The 18,301-nt window shown below is 40.7% G+C and overlaps 1 protein-coding gene across 1 annotated transcript in view; it reads left to right on the top strand.

The window, feature by feature from the left end:
- The first annotated feature begins 2,286 nt into the window (after positions 1-2,286).
- Positions 2,287-18,301, top strand: part of LOC124159623 (hemicentin-2-like) — a 39,953-nt gene continuing 23,938 nt past the window's right edge. The window contains exons 1-2 of the mRNA XM_046535542.1: positions 2,287-2,454; positions 12,204-12,689. Coding sequence (XP_046391498.1) covers positions 12,218-12,689 — 472 coding nt within the window. The 5' untranslated portion in view covers positions 2,287-2,454; positions 12,204-12,217. The remainder of the gene's footprint in view (positions 2,455-12,203; positions 12,690-18,301) is intronic.

The following is an 18,301-nucleotide window of genomic DNA, read 5'->3' as shown; positions in this document are numbered from 1 at the left end:
CTGTACACCACAAAATAATACGTAGTTTAGATATTTCTGAAACAGAGCTGAAAATTTATACATTTTTTATTTTGCTCAGAAGCAACATTGGGTTATAATGGGTTAATGAGCTGCCCTAATCGTGGAACTGCTCTATCTCCTCGTGTTTTTGTCCACTTACTTTTATCTTGAGTCTCATGTTCCTAGCTCGCGATACTATTTAAAAAACGCCTTACCTCGGTATTTTGTGATTAAAATCCAGACAAATATTTAAAAACAAGTGGTTAATTCTACATAGGGCAAATTTTTAATTCAAAGCGAGAAGTTTGAGGAACTTGGTACATTCTAAATGAATCATTCTGGATGAAAGTCCACGCGGCGAAAATGAATTGACTCGATTGAGTAATTTTTTCTGAGAGTATTTTGATCGCTGATAAAGTCTTGGCGTGAAGCCACTTTCACTTATCAGTTTACTCTGTCTCGTTGTTTGGGCGTCAGCCTGTCAACAAGACTTCTACGCAATGGATTGAAAGTCGCTTATCCCATCTTTCTCGGAAACATAAAAATGAATGATTAAGCTAATCCTATAAATTTTATACTATGACATCAGTTTGGTAACTCTCATCTCTCTCTCCTGGATTACCCTTAACATCAACCACTGAGTTCAATTCATCAAACATTCTAGGATACATATTAATAATTTTACATTATTTTCGAGGATAATTCGTTTTTTTACAACGGGTACTTTTTTAAATATTTTAAGTTGGCTATCAAGAGGATTTATTTAGGTTCCTCTGGGTTCGGGTTGATGTGGTCCCTTCAGTGAAGGTTTTCCCACCCCGTGGGCTCGAGTTCAAATCCAGGCAGAGATTTTTCAGAGACTGCCCGAAGTGAGTGCTTTGTGGAGGGCACCTCAAGTGCAACACTCCGTCCGTCGGATAGGACGTTAAGCCGTGGTCTCCTTGGCGCCTTTCGTCGAGAGTGGGCTAATGTCGACGATAGATGTCTCTCCACCCATCCCTATGGCGCCAATGACCTTAGCTGTCCACCGCATCCTCTAATTACCATACCATACTTACTTTAATCCCTCCGAAGATACAGGACAAGGAAAATTCAGCGAAAGTGAACGAATGCATTTGAAAATTTGAAAATTTCCCGTTATTTCTCCTGCTGAAAAATTCCTCTACCGGATTTGGTATTTTTTTTGCTGCCTATAAAAGACGTTTTACACGGGGCACGTCATTGCGCAATCTGACGGAGGTATGTAAAGTAGAAACAAAATGTATGCTTCAATACACTTCCGTAATCTTCACTTTTTCGTCGAAACATTTATATACTTATGTGATTTTGTTTTAGTTTCATAGGGATATATTAGATATTAATAATCCTTATTTAAGCCAAGCGCTACCTGCTAGCAGGATGCTACCGCCATGCTCGGCAGCAAGCAGCCTGCATCGTAGCGGCATTCATAGCCTCGCACCCAGGTGGCCTCACAAAGCACCAGCCAAACGTCACACGGGCTTTTCCCAGCTTTCATACTTAGCTGCCGCGTTTTCGCGCGCTTGAAAAATTTCACTTCTCATTTAATCGCGAAAAATAGTTATTGTCATTTGAAAATCTAAAAGCGTGAAATATATACTCCAGGAGTAATAATCTTTCGATTTAGGCAATAAAAAAATAATAGGAAACCACCCTATTCGAGTGAAATTTACACACTATGCTTGTTTTGACCTGTCGTGGGATTTAATTATAGTCAGATTTTGATGTTTGATGTGTTAAACAATGATGATACGGCATACGGCAGGAATACGTCTTGATGAATGCTATCGGTGGATCCTTATAAATTACGGTTATTGGTAAGGGGGAAAATACCTAGTGTTTAATCTTCTGGGTAAAAATCATGCAAGTATATAAATGTTTTGACGAAATAGTGAAGAATGCGGGAGTGTTTTGGAACATACATTTTGTTTCTCCTTATGTACGAAGGCGCAATCAAAATTGCGTCGAATTGTGAATGTTTTCAAGTGCTTACTTGCGCAATCACGTTCCCCGTGAAAAACGGCCTTGATATTCGAAGAAAGTCAATGATAAACTCCTAAATGAGTGGCGTCAACCGTAGTGTTAATTAGAAGTTCTTTAGCCTTTGTATATAAGATCACACATGCTTATAAGCGCTCTCTGACTTGTAAATTACTTATTTGGAGTTAAACAAATATTAAAACCGTAATTCAGACGGAGTCAAAAATTTACTGAACACACCCAGAACTTATAGATAAACCTTATCATGCGGTGTTATTCCGAGAAAGCAGACATCCCTCACGACGCAGATATCACGGGATATCCCAGACTCCTCAGTTCATGTGTGAAATCTCTTCGAGTGTGATCGCATGAGGGAAGAATTTCGTTTGCAGACAAGCCACGCTTATGTAAGGTATCTTCCCGTGTGAGGTGCAGGTAATCCCGAGCATTTTCAAGGTAAGCCATTCATTCATTTGCGAGAAAATGAAAAGCGGTGGCAAGTTTGAGTGAGACGAAAGATGAGTTCTGCGTGTTACATGGCGTTCTATGATTCTAGAGCACAGGCGTCGTAGGTGAAGTCAACGTGATTACCAATGCACTGTGATTATTTCCGAAGATAGGAATATCCGAGTGTCTGCACTTTTAAGCTGGAAAAAGTGAATATCTTCGAAATAGGTTTTTCTGTAGACTTAGCGATCATCTGTGGGGAGAAGAAAGGTGTCTAATCGTTGAGGATCAGGCTAAAAGGCACGTCACGTCGCCAGAAATTTTAGGAGGGTGCTTGGGTGGTAAGCGGGTTGCCGATACTGGTGATTTTTCGTCAAATCCCTCGAATTGGAAAACCATAAATTTAATTGAATCTATATGTAAAATAGAGGAAGTCTGTTTGTCTGTGCACTATGAATTCCCATACGGCTGCACGGATTGTAACCAATGACAGTATGTAGATGCATTTGATGCTCCCAAATCCGTTAGTGCTACTTCTAGCTCTGTCCGACGCGTCCTTCGCGTCGCTTTCTCATTTCCATTTGTTGCATCACGTCTCACGACTGTGGTTGTGTATCCTGAAGGGTAGCCACACACCTTGACATTAACAAAGTGGAAACATAATTCAAAGGATACTAAACATAATTAGGGCACCTTGACTTTCGCGAACGCGAAATTTCGTATTTTGCGCGAATTTTGGCAAATTTTCAGTATTTAAGCGAATTTCAATGTTTTTGACTTTTACTGCGTTTTTTTTCCACGATATTGAAAGGATTTTTGATCGTTTCGCTATTTTTAAATTTCAAACAACCAAATCCGCGAATAAAGTTGAAGCCGCGAATATAAACCACGGGCTCTGGACGCCGCCGCGTTTCCTCATTCCAAAAACTCTCATTCGACATCGCTACGCCGCCATTAAGTTCTTTTTTTCAACCAACTAAACATTGCTTGTTCCGACAAATGTTCATGAAGAAGAGCTCCTAAAGCGGCCGATAGTATATTGAGGACATAAGTGCATTCAGGAGGAGTGACCGCTAGTTCCCGATGCGCATTGGAGCCGGCCGCTACGCGAACCTCCCTGACTGCGTGAACGATTCGGTCACCTAAGTTTTGGCTTTTACATCTCATAGTAACACGTCCCCAGCACAAAGGATAAATTCATCAGCCACGATTGCTAGGGCTAGAATCATCGGCCTCAAAGAATGTTCCGAAAAATAACTCCGCCCTCGTAGCGAACGCGTTGAGGGCCGTGGCTACTACTACTACTACTGTTGCGCTCTGGGTGCCCTCAACCCCCGACTGCGTGCGAAGAAGGTGGTATGGTGGCATATTTGGAATCAAATTCGCACGTGCTGCGATAATTTCAGCTAACAATAAGATCGAGTATTTTAATTCGTTAAACGGTTCGTCGGTTATTAAAACGATCTTTTCAAGATGGCCGCCGTGCGCAACAATTTTCGAAGCTCCTTTTCCGGCAGTTCTCCGTTGCGTCCAAAATTCGTTTGCAGGTTACGTCTAGATTTTTGTCAACGGTAAGTGGTTAATACGTGGGTTAATAGTAAAATTCATATCGCTAAGTGTGAATTTTTTGCCGTTTGGAATGCCGAAATTCGTTAACGTGTTTAGGATTTCATGTTTTTGACAGACAAAACCAAATTGTAATATACAAATTCTGCAATGCAAGAATTGATTGCATCATGAGGATTGCTGACAGAAGCACTTAACCACAGTTCTTCACAAAAGCAAGGAGTCCCATGAAGATGGACCATGATCGGCACGACTGCAGGTTTCACTGAAAGACTCATTAGGTAAATCAAAGACAACCGAGCTGGATAAAGAACAGTTCAACTATAATTTAACAGAAGCATTTATGAAGGCTATTATACTACTCGAAAAAATAAAAAATCTTGCTCTAAGAGGTTTCCTTAATAAAACATGCCCTGGATAGTTTTTCTTAGGAGTTAAAAGAGGCTGTAAAAGATAGGCCAGTTAGAGTAAAGTGCGACGAAACCACTGACCGAACTGGGAAATGCATCCTCCTTGTTATTATAAAGCCACTTAATTGCTCAAGTAAGCGGTGTATTTATGTAGTATTGACTCTTTAACAATTTGAAGCCCGTGGTATTTTCACGTGCAGGTTGCAAAAAAAACAGGACTTTTATAGTTTTTTTATAAAATTATTTCCTAATCTGAAAATAATATTTAGGAGCCACTAAATGACAGCACCTGCCATACAAGAAGACCAGATAGCTATAGAAAGAGGCTAAATAGTTCAGGCCAGAGAAACATGCCGGGAATATTTTTCCCCAGAATCAAATACGAAAGCCTGAGCTCTACTCAGGCTCGGGTCCCTGGCAGAAAATATACATCCCAAGGAAAATTTGGGCTTCTAAGTGTTAATGGTGCCAATCTATGAAGACATGGTACATATATAGTGTTGGGCCTACAAGCTCAACTTAGTAGCCAGCATATATGGTCTACACAACTTCAGGAGCTCAACACGTGTTACACTATGCAAAATTTTGTTCTTGAAGAAAGCATCAACACCTGTCACACCTAAGGAACAAGTACCCTAACGGATAAAATTGTGCAAGCTTGTTCCTATTCCTGTATTAACGAGGTGAATTAGATGGGTTACCTACGTTAGCGGAATGCATTAAAGAATACTGTAAGAATTTTGGTCAACTTCGGATGAAGAGATCAGTGATATGCTCTAAAATTGCTAGCATAAGTACTGTTCGTTATTTTATGTTATGAAGTTGATAAGTTAAGTTTGAAGTTTTAAATATTTTGCATTGCCTTATGGTCAGTATTCCCCCCTTTGATAAGAGTTGCTTGGTACTATTTGGTTCGATAAAAGTTCATTTCTGTTCTTGAAAAAGATGTTTTATTCGACGATTTTTTTATCGCCTTTATCTCAAAATGGATCTTTTTACCGACTTCATATACTGAATTTTGGTCTATTTTTATACCTCTAAGTGAAGCTTTTATTTACCATAGTCAAAGGAGCCCCATTAATCATTAATTTTCTCGGTGCAAACGTTGTTGCTGGGTTATGCATTCACAAGGCCTTTCTAGACTGCGCACGTGGTACGGACAGACATAACGATGAATTGAGCGGGGTATCAGCTGATTTCGTGCGCGGCATTCGGAAATCGTTTTTTCCATTGTTTGCTTTTGCATATGTATACCATCATCATACCTGCTTTGCTCATATACCTAATAATCCTCTCTTATAACCATGGATTCCAAGTTTCAAGTTTTTCACTTCTCTGCGAACTATTCTTCTCGAGCCTTGCCGGGTGGCCAGCTAGTGAGCTATAAATTTCGTTTCAATGACTCTGAATATAAATTTCATCAATGGATTTCTCTGACAGGGTAATAGTTATTGTGAATTGTTGTCCGTAGGAGTTTTTTTTCCGACATCCGCCTGATTTTTTAAAAGATTTCAAACTTAAGGGCGATTGTAGTCAGTGGCATAGCCAGGACTTTCGCTTGAGGGGGGTCCAAAACCAGGGGGGAAAATTAAAAAAACAGGGCACTAAGTTACTAATATTAACACTTTTCATAATGGAAAAAACTTCACTATTAAAAAAAATATTTTGTAAATTCATGATTTATCAATATTTTGTTTTTTTTTCATGAAGAAAAATATTTCGGGGGGGTCCAGACCCCCTGGACCCCTCCCTGGCTACGCCACTGGTTGTAGTTAATATCATGCGATTTTGAGAGAAATTCGGATCTGAGACTACGACCACATTCCACAGCTAAGTAGTTGAGAGAACGTCAGTTGATATGTGCCCCTGGGCTAGCTGTCTGCCAGGGAGATGTGTGACGCCACAGGGGAAAAAAATTCGGGTGAGGAGGAGGAAGGATGAAGCCCCTCCCCCCCCCCCTTTGGCTACGTGCCTCCCAAGTAATCAGAGTTAGAACGAGTACAGAGAGAAGAGCTGCCAGGTACGTGAAAAGTCGTTACGATATTCTTGTTAGCGTTACTAACCTCCCACAACAACTCGGATGTGGATCTCTGGTGAACCATAGACTGAAAACTAGACAACCTATTACGTAAATTCAAGAGCAGTTTATTTTCCGACGATGTTAGCTATTTCTTACGAGCACCAACATACCTACTACGACCAATCAGATCATAAAAATAATGTAAGAGAGATAGGCTGTACAGGGACGCAGCTAGGAATTAAGGCTGGTGTGGGGTTTAGGTGCAACTAACATCGGGGTGTGTGGGGGGTATGGTATACCCACCAGGATAAGCGGTAGGTGCGAAATTAATAAATTGCGGAATTTTTAAGATAAATGGTTCATAAAGGTGAGTTTTACGGCTTTCTGAGAGATATTTTATTCATCCTTAGTCTATTCTATTAGTAAAAATCAATCAAATTAAGTAAAATGGGTTTAACTAAAAATTTCTCTGAGCTCTGGGGGGGTTTTTATCCCTCAAACCCCCCCCCCTCGCTGCGCCGTTGAGGCTGTAGGTAGAACAGATGTATCCATAATGTCGTTTTTTCCACGATCGATAAGATTTCGGCAGCGTTAGGACTTACTAATAGGTCAATTGACTTGTAGTGTAGCTTACCATAACTTATTTATTCCTTAATGCATGTTTCTGATTTTTCTTAGTATTTCCAACTGCATCTTTTGCATGTTCTAGCTTCATAGGCAGATTGCCTTCATGAACAGTGGACAAGTTTTACATTAGCATGAATGTGCAATTATATTTTGTTAGCATGCGTAACATTTTTGTGCCAAGCACCGTATAGGTGGCTCGCAGGTTATCATGTGGATGTAGAAGTGATTGAATGCTTTCTCGGAGAATAATCTGATTATGAGTGAAAAGCTCTCTGGACTGCCAGCGGTTTAGGAACTGGAATGCCACCAACGCACAGTGGTCGAGTATGCCAGAAAATCGTTTTTTAAAAATCGGAATTTTTTACTTAAATATAATGAAATTCTAACATTGCAGTTCGAAAGGGCGTATGTCTACCAGACGGATTCCAAGGCATGACTGTAATTCGTCTTGACAGTGGCGTAACGAAGAATATGCTTAGGGGGGGATAGAGAAGTGCGAAAGATCCACAGAGAAAAAATCATTCGCCTTGACCGGGATTCGAACCCGGATCCCCCGATTTCCGGTCGAGTGCTTTAGCCAGTTAAGCTACCTGTGGATATTTTCGGACACTACCGGACAAGATGTTGCTGGACTGCTGAGCATATGACGATATGACTCGACCGGAAATCGAGGGATCCGGGTTCGAATCCCGGTCAAGGCGAATGATTTTTTTCTCTGTGGATCTTTCGCACGATTGTGCATTGCGGGTGACTCCCGTAAAAGTTATCACCGCGGCTAGTCCCGATATACTTTAAACTGGGGATAGAGAAGTCTGGGGGGCTACCCCCTCCCCATACAACGGGGTCCAGGAAAAGTTTTGGAAAATGACTTGCCTGGAAATAAATTTTACCCCATTTTGGCATTCAAAGTTTAACTTTAAGCATATGCAGTTATTATAAGTCAAAACGACGATAGTTTTTAATATTTTTTTAATTTCTTTGAGGCTTTAGGGGGGATTTATCCCCTCATCCCCCCATAGTTATGTTGCTGCGTCTAGAAGTTATTCATTACCACCACCAAAGTAGAAAAAAATCTTAAAACTTAATATGACATGTTTTGCATTAGCCATTTCTTCGCGAAGGTGAAGATCCATTGCACATTTCGGATCATGATTCCTCCCTCTTTCATGTCGTGCTGACGAAATTGGCGTGGTATTGTCCTGTGTGGGAAAAATATAGTCGGCGTCCCGTGACGATCATATCGTTTTTAACAGCGCAGCATTAAAAAAGTATTGCGAAACCATGCGAATAAGTTACTACGTGCAAACGATAGCCGAAATTCAACCAGTGGTGGATAGATATGGGGGACGATATTTAAGTGGTTTAACAGCAATAATATAACTTACACCTACGTAATAAACACCCTGAGTCAGTCTTATGGGCGACCAAATACTGATAATATACTTACAATCGCACAACAATACGCAAGCATGATTTTCATCCGATAAAAATATTCCGTGTTGGGAAGCTGATGACTCTTTCTGCGAAATATATACAAATTATATTTATTAACTATCAAATATGCTGATTTTGCTTGCTGTAGCACTTTTCGGTGCGGAAAAATGGACACCGACGAAAGAAGGACATGAAAAGAATGAAGACATACGAGATATGAGTATAAGAAAAGAACGGAGAGGGTGAGATGGACGAAGAGGAAAAGGAGCGAAGAAGTGCTATCCATGGTGGAGAGATTTGAGGTGAGAGAGTAGAGGAAGAACGAGAGTGAGGATATGGATAGAATGAAAGGGCCAAATGCGAATGGGCCTTTCTGTGAATTGAAGTGGTTAGTTCAAGTTGATAGGGGTTAAGGCGTGGTGATTCGTAAGATCTTCCATGTAATCGAGCATTATCAGGATACCTTTAGTAATAATCAAATATACACCCTTTTTCGTTTCAGAATGCCAGGTAAATTATGTTTTTCCATGGCCGCCATAAATGGTCGATTCACAATCTCAACGCCACGCTGATGTTGCTCGCACTATTTTCATGAAAAACACAGAACAATACTTATGTACGAGGGTTCCCTAGAAACAAAAGGACACCACTTCCTAAGACGTGCTGTGGTCTAAAAACCTGCCATTTTCCTTAATCCGATAAATATTTCGCTATGAAGCTATTAAAACCAAACCAATTGCTCATCTGAAATACATAATGCAAAAAATATCTTCTCTCGTAAAAAATCCTTGCCGGTAATTTTTTCCAAGTAAAAAATTTAAATACTGCTGCTTATTAAAATGAAAATCCTATTTCAAGAGTAAGTTGCGGTATTCAAAATGTAGGCACCATTTGTATTCCTAATAAACGTAAACTTAGGGAGTAACTGCTATTTCACTTTTTAACTTTAAAAAATGACTGAAAATCCTTCGCCGCCGACACTAGTGAACGCGAGCACGGATGGTAACCGTGAGGCTAAGGATAATAATATTCACATTGGCGTTTATATTTACGTATTTTTCGCAAGAGAATGTGAAGAAAAAATTGAAGTATTGTCCTCGCAATGATCCGAAAATTTTATTTGAACAATTTGTGCTCTATAAGTTCACCAAACCGGGGTGTGTGGGGGTTTGGAATACCCACCAGGATAATCGGCAAGGTGCGAGAATGATGAATTGCGGAATTTTATGATAAACTGTTCAAAATGGTGAGTTTTACGGCTTTCAGAGGAATATTTAATTAATCCTTACACTGTTCTACTAGTAACATTTAACCAATTAAGTAAAATGGATTAAACTTAAAATTTTCTCTGAGCTCTGGGGGGGGGGGGGGGGTTTAACCCCCCAAACCCCCCCCCCCCCTCCCTGCGCCACTACACCAGACGACTCTGATGTTCCTGTCTCTTCCTCGCGAGATGCGTTACTCGCCGGGAAAAACTTAAAATTCTACTCCGTCTTCTTCGATGGTGGAATGTTTGGCTGTGGGGGAGGAGGGTTCACGGGGCCTTCCTGCCTCTGAAATCGTGCTTGGAGCTCTTGGCGAGGTAAAATAGTCAAGTTGCACCATTTTCACTACCCTATCTAGTCAAATCGATCCCCAGTGGGCATGGAACGCGTAAGAAATACGCGAAGGTCAACTTCGAAAAATTACGGAGACAGCTGCGCCGGGTTTGTGGACAAGACTTTTGAAAGTGACAGTACATACTTCAAATGTAAGTTCTAATACCTTTTTTCCTTGCCCCTGCGTGTAAATTTATCGCTGTAAGTGAATCTTTCTTTTTGTGTAATGCCCTCTTCGTTGGAGTTATTCTACTAATAATTTCTTCCTTGCTTCTTCCATCGCTAGTTATTCTGTTTCCCAAATAACAGAAATTATTCTCCTCTTCCAGTTTTTATATCCCTATTAAAAAAAATGAAAAATTTACTCCGGAAACCTGAGATGAAAAATAGGCCAACGTCGGTAGTTAACGTTGATTTCAATCTGCCGGCAGGAAGCTGTTATTCGCTTATGGGTTAACACCAGTTGCGCCGACTCCATGGGGCTTGAGGGGGCCCGAGCCCCTCAAAAATTCCTTATGGGTGTGAATAAAAAATGTGTCACGCTTGTCGATTTTCCCCGGAGTGTTCAGATATCGAGATTCGAGTTATCAGAGTTCTAATGTTGATTATATGACCTTTCTAAAATGCTTAATAAACTTAAAACTCATTACTTATAAAATTTCCCGGGGTAATATCCCCGGTTTGGGCCCCCCCAATATTTTTTGTAAGTCGGCATCCCTGGTTAACACTGGTGGTGTGCGGGTTACCTATGCCGAGCTAATTTGTTGCCTTGCAACGGGAAACCAATATCATTATATTAGCCAAATATTTCGTTTGAATATTCTGAAAGTTAAATTAATAGTTTGCACGTCGGGCATTATGAAATTTAACTATATCGCAAAATGGTGTGTCAGAGAACTGGGCTCAGGGGCGCAGCTAGGAGTTAAGGCTAGTGGGGTTTTAAGCGCAAATAGACCTTGGGTATGTGGTATACCCACCAGGATAAGTGGGAGGTGTACACCACGTGGGGGCCCTCACCAAGAAAATTTTTAAGATAAGTGGTTCAAAATGGTGAGTTTTATGGCTTTCTGAGGGATAATTTATTAATCCTTACACTCTTCTATAAGTATATTAATCAAATTAAGTAAAATGGATTAAACTCAAAAGTTTCTCTCAGCTCTGGGGGGATTTTATCCCCCAAAACCCCCCCTCGCTGCACCACTGCCTGAGCTAGTGGGCTCCTCAGTTGATGTATTGTGGGCAGTAGCCACAAGAGAGAGGACTGTACTAAGTAAGTCAATAATGTGCGGCGATAAGGGGTCAAATGAATGCAGCAGCAAATTTCAAAGCACCACTAGTTGATTGAGATAGATTGTTAGACGAAACCACTTTTTCTTCGCATTCTCTAAGCGAACAAAGACATCATCATAAATAGATACGATACTTCTTTTAAGTTTCCTCTAAGAGAGAGAGAAAACTTCCTTTAACATTAAGTTTCCTCTTCCGTAAAGAGAAAACTTAGAACATATTGAAGGTTTATACTTCTTTTAATGTCTATTTACTGGAACAAATCACAGCAATAGCTCTAGTGGTCTCAAAGACATTTAAAAAATACCATTTATCTCAAATCCTTGTAACGTGACGTAATTGCCATTGAGGAATTCATGGCTTCAAATGTTTGCACTAGCTACAAATCATGGCCTGTTTTCACATTGTAAGGTGTGGATTTGATTGGTGGACGGTGTTGCCTTCCAACCCTGTGGCCCTGAGTTCAAATATGTACTGACATTGGCATAAAAGTTTCTTAGATTGAGTACCCTAATGTGCCAACTTGAATACTCCAAGGAGGGAACATCAAGTGGAAAAGTCCGCCCATCAGATGGAGCGTGAAACTGTGATCCCCTTAATGCTTTTCGTTAATAACAGGCTAATTCCCACCCCGGGTTTTTCTCTACCCAACCCTTTCTTATGCATCAAATCACCTAAGCTGTTGGTCACCTCCTCCGATAACCAACTTTTCACATTGTACACATTTCTTCATCGAAATGAATGGATGAACTTTTTCTATGCTCAGAATATTTCTAGTCCATTAATAATTTCTGATTTCTCTTCCCGCCTTCACAGAGGAAGATAGCAGGATGGCTGGCTTGGGAAGCAAAACCAAACATGCAGCTCACCCACTAAGCTCAGTCCGCAGCCTGGCAGCCACTCTTCTTTCTCTGGCCATCATCTTTGCAAAAGCCACGGCCACTCTGGAGACAAACCCTCACACAGGGAAACAGCCAGCAAAGATGCCGGAGCTGACGACTGGATGCCTGATCTCCGAAACAGAAGTCTCACAGGAAAGGAGTTTGCTCGGTCAGGAGGTGAATGGCAGTGGGTGTTCGGAACTCCATGAAACGAGTATCACCAGGGTAAGAAGAAATGCTCAAAGCTTTGCAGAAAAGCCAAAAATGACAGCGACCCTTGCATTTGTTTTCGACACCACTGGTTCCATGAGCGAGGACATGGCTCAGGCACGTCAAGGGGCCAAGGCAATCCTGAAAGCCTTCACGGAGCGGGATGAAGTTCCTGTCAGCAATTACATACTCGCACCATTCAATGATCCAGGTAAGTTATCTTAATCAGGGGTAAACAACCAGAGCACTAAAATTTTATCCCCCATCCACCTCCCTTAGATGCTTTAGTGAAATCTGGTGCTCCACAAGGAAGCATAGTCTTTCGTGATCTAAGCCCTTTTTTTACTATGTGTATATTCGAATCACCTCTACTCCCAAATGCAGCAGTGAAATGTGTTCATTTGCTGAAGATGTAGTCATCTATAATGGAATTAGTGAATACTCTGATGCTGAAATCCTCTCATCAGACCTAGACAACATTCAGGCGTGGAGTCAACAGAGGAGACTACAACTAAATCTGAGAAACTGCTTGGCTGTACACTTAGGTCATCTATATGCCAAGGGCATACCAAGGATTAGTGGTGGGGGGGGGAGTGGTAAGCCATGGTTGTTCAAGTTGTGGGTAAGATTTAAGCATGGAAAAGGTGAATGAAATCAACATTTTAAGGAGACTGTAACAGCTCTTTACTAGTTTTTAAAATTATTTGCTTGAAAAATATTATTTTCCCTAAAGACATTTGTGATTTTTGCTTCTGGGGGAAGAGGGGGAGAAAGCTGCCCCCTCCTGCCCCTTGCTGGGTGCGTCCATGCCATATGCAACTTTATGCAATGTCGAGCCACAGTGCCGGGACCAAGCCTAAACTGTGCATGCAGAAATCTGCATCAAACGTAAACTATGCAATGGTTTCACAAAAGTATGCATCGAGTCATGCGAGCACAAATTTACTTGTCTCATGACCTTCAGGTGAGAATTTTTTGTTTGCATTCAATGCCACCAACCTCTTCAACTCCAACCACGAATTGCCTTCCTCCCGCTGTGATCTGGTGAAAGTCCGTCGCCCAAACCATGGCCCTTATATACTGGTTGCTAACCTCCGGCTCGGGATTGTTGCCTGAGATTCCACTTTTACCCCTCAAACCCCTCCCACGCCTCCCCTCAAACGAAACTCTGGGCAGTCGCGCTACCACTAGGGGAAATATGGTACTAACTGCGCTGTTGGCGGCGGTATATGCTTTCGACCACAATCCCGAGCCGGAATACGTCGGGAGATTAGCAACCAGTATATAAGGGCCATGGCCCAAACGTTGCTCTATCTTCCCTTGGTGGACTCCATATTATTTTTACATTCAATGCGAGCGGACAACTTTGACTCCAATCCACAAATTCATATCCTACCGCTCTCAACACTCTCCATCCTCCCCTGAGAGTCAGGGGGCCACGAAGTTTACCTTCAATGAATACATGTACTACGATAAACTGAGTTCCTTGTTTCTCCCACACTCATACAGAGGTGAAATGAGAGTTTGGGCAAGTTGAAGAGCAGTTGTTTAGAGGGATTGTATTGCTTGAACAAATAGAGAGCAATCTTGAGACCCATAGTCGTGTCACTGCAAAAACTGTGTCAAGGTAATTCGTGTATAGTGAGGCATATCTGTACTACAGAGCAGAGTTACTCTATGCCTGTACTTCATTTTGATATTATCCAGTATATTCAATTTTTCTTTTTAAAATCATTCAGCCATTCAGAGTACAAGAATCAAGAAGCGCGACTGTCACACAGCATTCTGCATTGGAAGAAATGGGATCAGTAAAATTTGAAGCCATAGCTAAAATGATGACAATTAGATGGTAATAGAGCTATGATTCTCTGCATTCAAAGAATGATAGCTGCAACTATTGACTTCAAAATCTCTTCAAAGCCATCATTGGAGCTATCCCTCAGAGGGATAACAAACATGACAGTTTTATTATAATAATAATAATAATATATTTATTAACTCCGTCGGGATACAATTATCCATGGGTTTCGTCAAGATACAGAGAGACATAAAAGAATCACAAAACACAGCTTACAAAATATCAAAAAATTCTTGAACACTAATAACATTTATAAAATATCATTAAAAAATTCTTGGACACTATAATAACCTTTGTTACATAGCAAGTTTCTCAACCTATTCTTAAAAACCTTTTTTGAGGAAAGGGATTTCATATCAGAGGGAAGCCTATTGTAGATTGCAGCAATAGAGTGATATGGTCCCTTCTGGCATTGTCTAAATGAATACAGATAACTGTGAATGTCACTTTTTGATCTAGTGTTGTGACTGTGAAAATCAGAGTTAACACGGAAGTAATACGGATAGCACTTCACAAACATGGCACATGAGAGAATGTAAACACATGGAAGTGTGAGGATCTTGAGGGACACAAACAGTGGCCGACCACTTGTTCGTATTGGAACTTTACAGATGGCCTTAATGGCTTGTTTCTGTAAAGAGAAGGCTTTAGCTGCAGTAGGGGAGTTACCCCAAAACATGATACCATATGACAATAGTGAGTGTACTTTGGCAAAGTACACAGCTTTTAGAACATATATAGAAACAAGAGGAGAGAGTTTCCTTATCATATAAATACCTACTGAAAGTTTCTTATTAATTTCAAAAACATGAGTTGACCAGTCAAGAGTGTCATCAAGCTGTAGACCTAATAATTTCACGGTGGACGAGGTGGAGAAATCCGAATGAGGAGGCAGAGTAGGAATCTCATGAGAGAACTTGTTGCGAAAGAGAATACAAGTGGTTTTAGCCTCATCCAGAACCATTCTGTTAAGGTGGCACCACTGCAACATCTCATCTTTTGTAGTCGAGGCCAAATGATCCAAGAGAGGTAAAGTACTAGCGGATAAGAGATTAGAAGTATCGTCAGCATACATAACAGTGGAGCAATATGAGAAGTGTTTAGGAAGATCATTAATGAAGAGGAGAAACAGTAGAGGACCAAGGATAGAACCTTGAGGTACTCCAACCGGTACTTTCAAGGGACTGGATTTAATTTCCACCACTCCTGCAAGTGATTGATGAGTGTAACTCACAAACTGCGATCTGTCACTAAGGAATGATGATATCCAATTATAAGAGTTATTAGTGATTCCCAAGCACTGAAGTTTGGACTTGAGAACTTCATGATCCACACTGTTAAAAGCGTTTTTGAAGTCAAAAGAGATGCCTAAAATGTGATGTTTATTGTTCAGTCCAAGAATAACATTATTTAGGAACTCGAAAATAGCAGAATTAGTGGACCGGCCAGCTCTAAAACCATGCTGAGAGTCAGAAATTAAATTAAATCTCTGGAGGTACTTAATTAATCTATGATGGAAGAGTTTTTCAAAGATCTTTGAAAATGTTGATAGAATGGAAATAGGTCTGTAATTAATAGACTCTGAAGGGCAGCCTTTCTTGGGAATTGGAATTACCCTGGCCAGCTTTAGGGCAGAGGGAAAGACACCGGAGCTGAATGAGAGATTGATGATATCAGTCAATGGAGGAGCAATTAAGTTTGATGAAGCTATTATAATACTAGGAGGAATGCCATCAGGCCCGGGTGAGGAATTACCCAGGGAGATGATGGTTCTTTGAACCTCATGAGGGTCAGTGGGATGTAGAAAAAAAGAGTGAGGAGAAGTCCTCCACTGCAAAATAGGTCGAGTAGACCGATTGGAAAGAGGCAAATAACAAAATTGCTGGTTAAAATTATCAGCAATATTTTCAGGGTTATCTTCCAATATACCTCCAAAATCAATGCTAGTGCTGCCAGGGCAGTTAGGGGAGTTAGTATTCTCCTTAATTACTTTCCAAGTATCTCTAATAATGTTAGTTGATTTACTTAGAAAGTTATTAATGGCAGCCTTCTTCTCGCCAATAACACGGGACTTGAGTTGCTTTAGAGCATCAAGATATGCACTGCGAAATGCGTTGTCAACAAATTTACTCCTGTAATGAAGTTCACGTACATGAGCAGATAGGGCTTTCAGCTCAGGGGAATTGGGCTTGAATCCACCGTGAGGGTGTTTTTTTCTAACTTTTCTAATGGGAAAACAAGCTTCAAAATATGACATGAATATATTTAAAAAGGCCTTAAATTTAGCATCAACATCAGAAGTCTGTGATACATCCTCCCAAGACTCACTTGATAACTCACAAACAAACTCCTGGATGGCATCAGCAGAGAAAAATCGTCTGGGGAAGAATTGAGCAGGCTTATTACAGGTTGAGGTATACCTCAGCAAAACATTAATACCTAGGTGATCTGAGAAACCTGGACATATGGTATCACAGGAGATACATGAAGAGGCATTCGTAATAAAATAGTCAATCAAAGTACTTGATTTGGTAGTTACTCTGGTTGGCTGTGAATTAGCTACATATAAACCAAAAGAGGATAACAAATTCACAAAATCAGTTTTGATGGAGGATTCTACCAAAAAATCAATATTCATATCACCAAACAAGAGTATTCCATCTGCATTTACACCACATGCATGCAGCAAAGCATCAATTAAAGCATTAAAAAAATCCTGGATATTACTGCACGGAGAACGATAAACAGCAATCAGAGCAAAAACAGAGAGGTTAACTTTAACCAATGAGGCAACACATTCAAAAGTCTTTTCACTACAATTATTAATTTTCAGTTTTTTAATATTAATATCAGCTTTAGCATAGATAGCTACCCCTCCACATTTATAAACATGGCGACAAAAGGAGGTTATGAGATTAAAGCCCTCAATACAAAACACACTAATGTTGTTTTCAGACAGCCAGTGTTCACTGAGGATGAGTACATCCACACCGCGGTCATGAGCAAATTGCTCAAGCAACAGCACTTTATTTTGAACACCTTGAGCATTAATATAAAAAATGCTCAAAGAAGAAGCGATTTTGACCGCAGAAAATTGTTGATTCGGTTCCATCAACGAAACAGGATATGAGCCTGTTAGTCAGGACAATTTAGCCTTACTCATGCTGTTGTCACCGAAAAACTGTTGTTTCACTGAGTTATCATCCGAATGTTCACATGAATCTTCGCTGACGACGCCGAGAGAAGGATGGCCTACGGCTGAATGTATCACATTATTCGCATCTTCAGCTGAAGCACGACTTTTTGGGGGGAAATATCTACCCACATACACGTCCGAGGGCCAATTCTCGCCTTTTAAGAGTTCGTCGCGCAGATTCCAAGGCACGTCAACCTTAAACGAGCGGTGTTGCTCACCGACATAAATATCCTCGCACAGAAAGTTACACTGAGGAAATTTTTTGCTTAGGTAACCAGTGATTACCGAAGGCGAAGCCTCTCGTTGAACTCGCCCCACATACAGCAATGCGCGGCGAGGGAAACCGGAGAACTTATTGCAGAGGTTGTCTGCCTGAGTAATAGAGCCAAACACGCCATTTCTTCTGTTTTTTTGTTTCTTAATACTTTTCTTAGAACGCACTGTCCGGAAACCTTTCAAGCCTTTCTCTCTTCCTTTCTGAGAAATATGAATCTCACTTTGAAATAAGTCTCTGTATTTGTTACCCACAACAGTCCATCATTTTTCCACTTTTTTTCAAGCAAATCATAACACCCCAACAAAAGCTGCCTGTCCATGCCAATACCAAGGATGTAATTTTTTTCTGAATTAATCAATATCTTCAGCAAAAAATCCACAGAGGAAAAATCATTCGCCTTGACCGGGAATCGAACCCGGATCCCTCGATGTCCGGCCGAGTGCTTTAGCCAGTTAAGCTACCAGGGCATCATTCTCCCCTGTGGAAATTTGA

The sequence above is a fragment of the Ischnura elegans genome, chromosome 5 (genome assembly GCF_921293095.1).
Source record: "Ischnura elegans chromosome 5, ioIscEleg1.1, whole genome shotgun sequence".
In the NCBI taxonomy this organism is placed as follows: Eukaryota; Metazoa; Arthropoda; class Insecta; order Odonata; family Coenagrionidae; genus Ischnura; species Ischnura elegans.
This window is presented reverse-complemented; position numbering and strand designations above follow the sequence as displayed.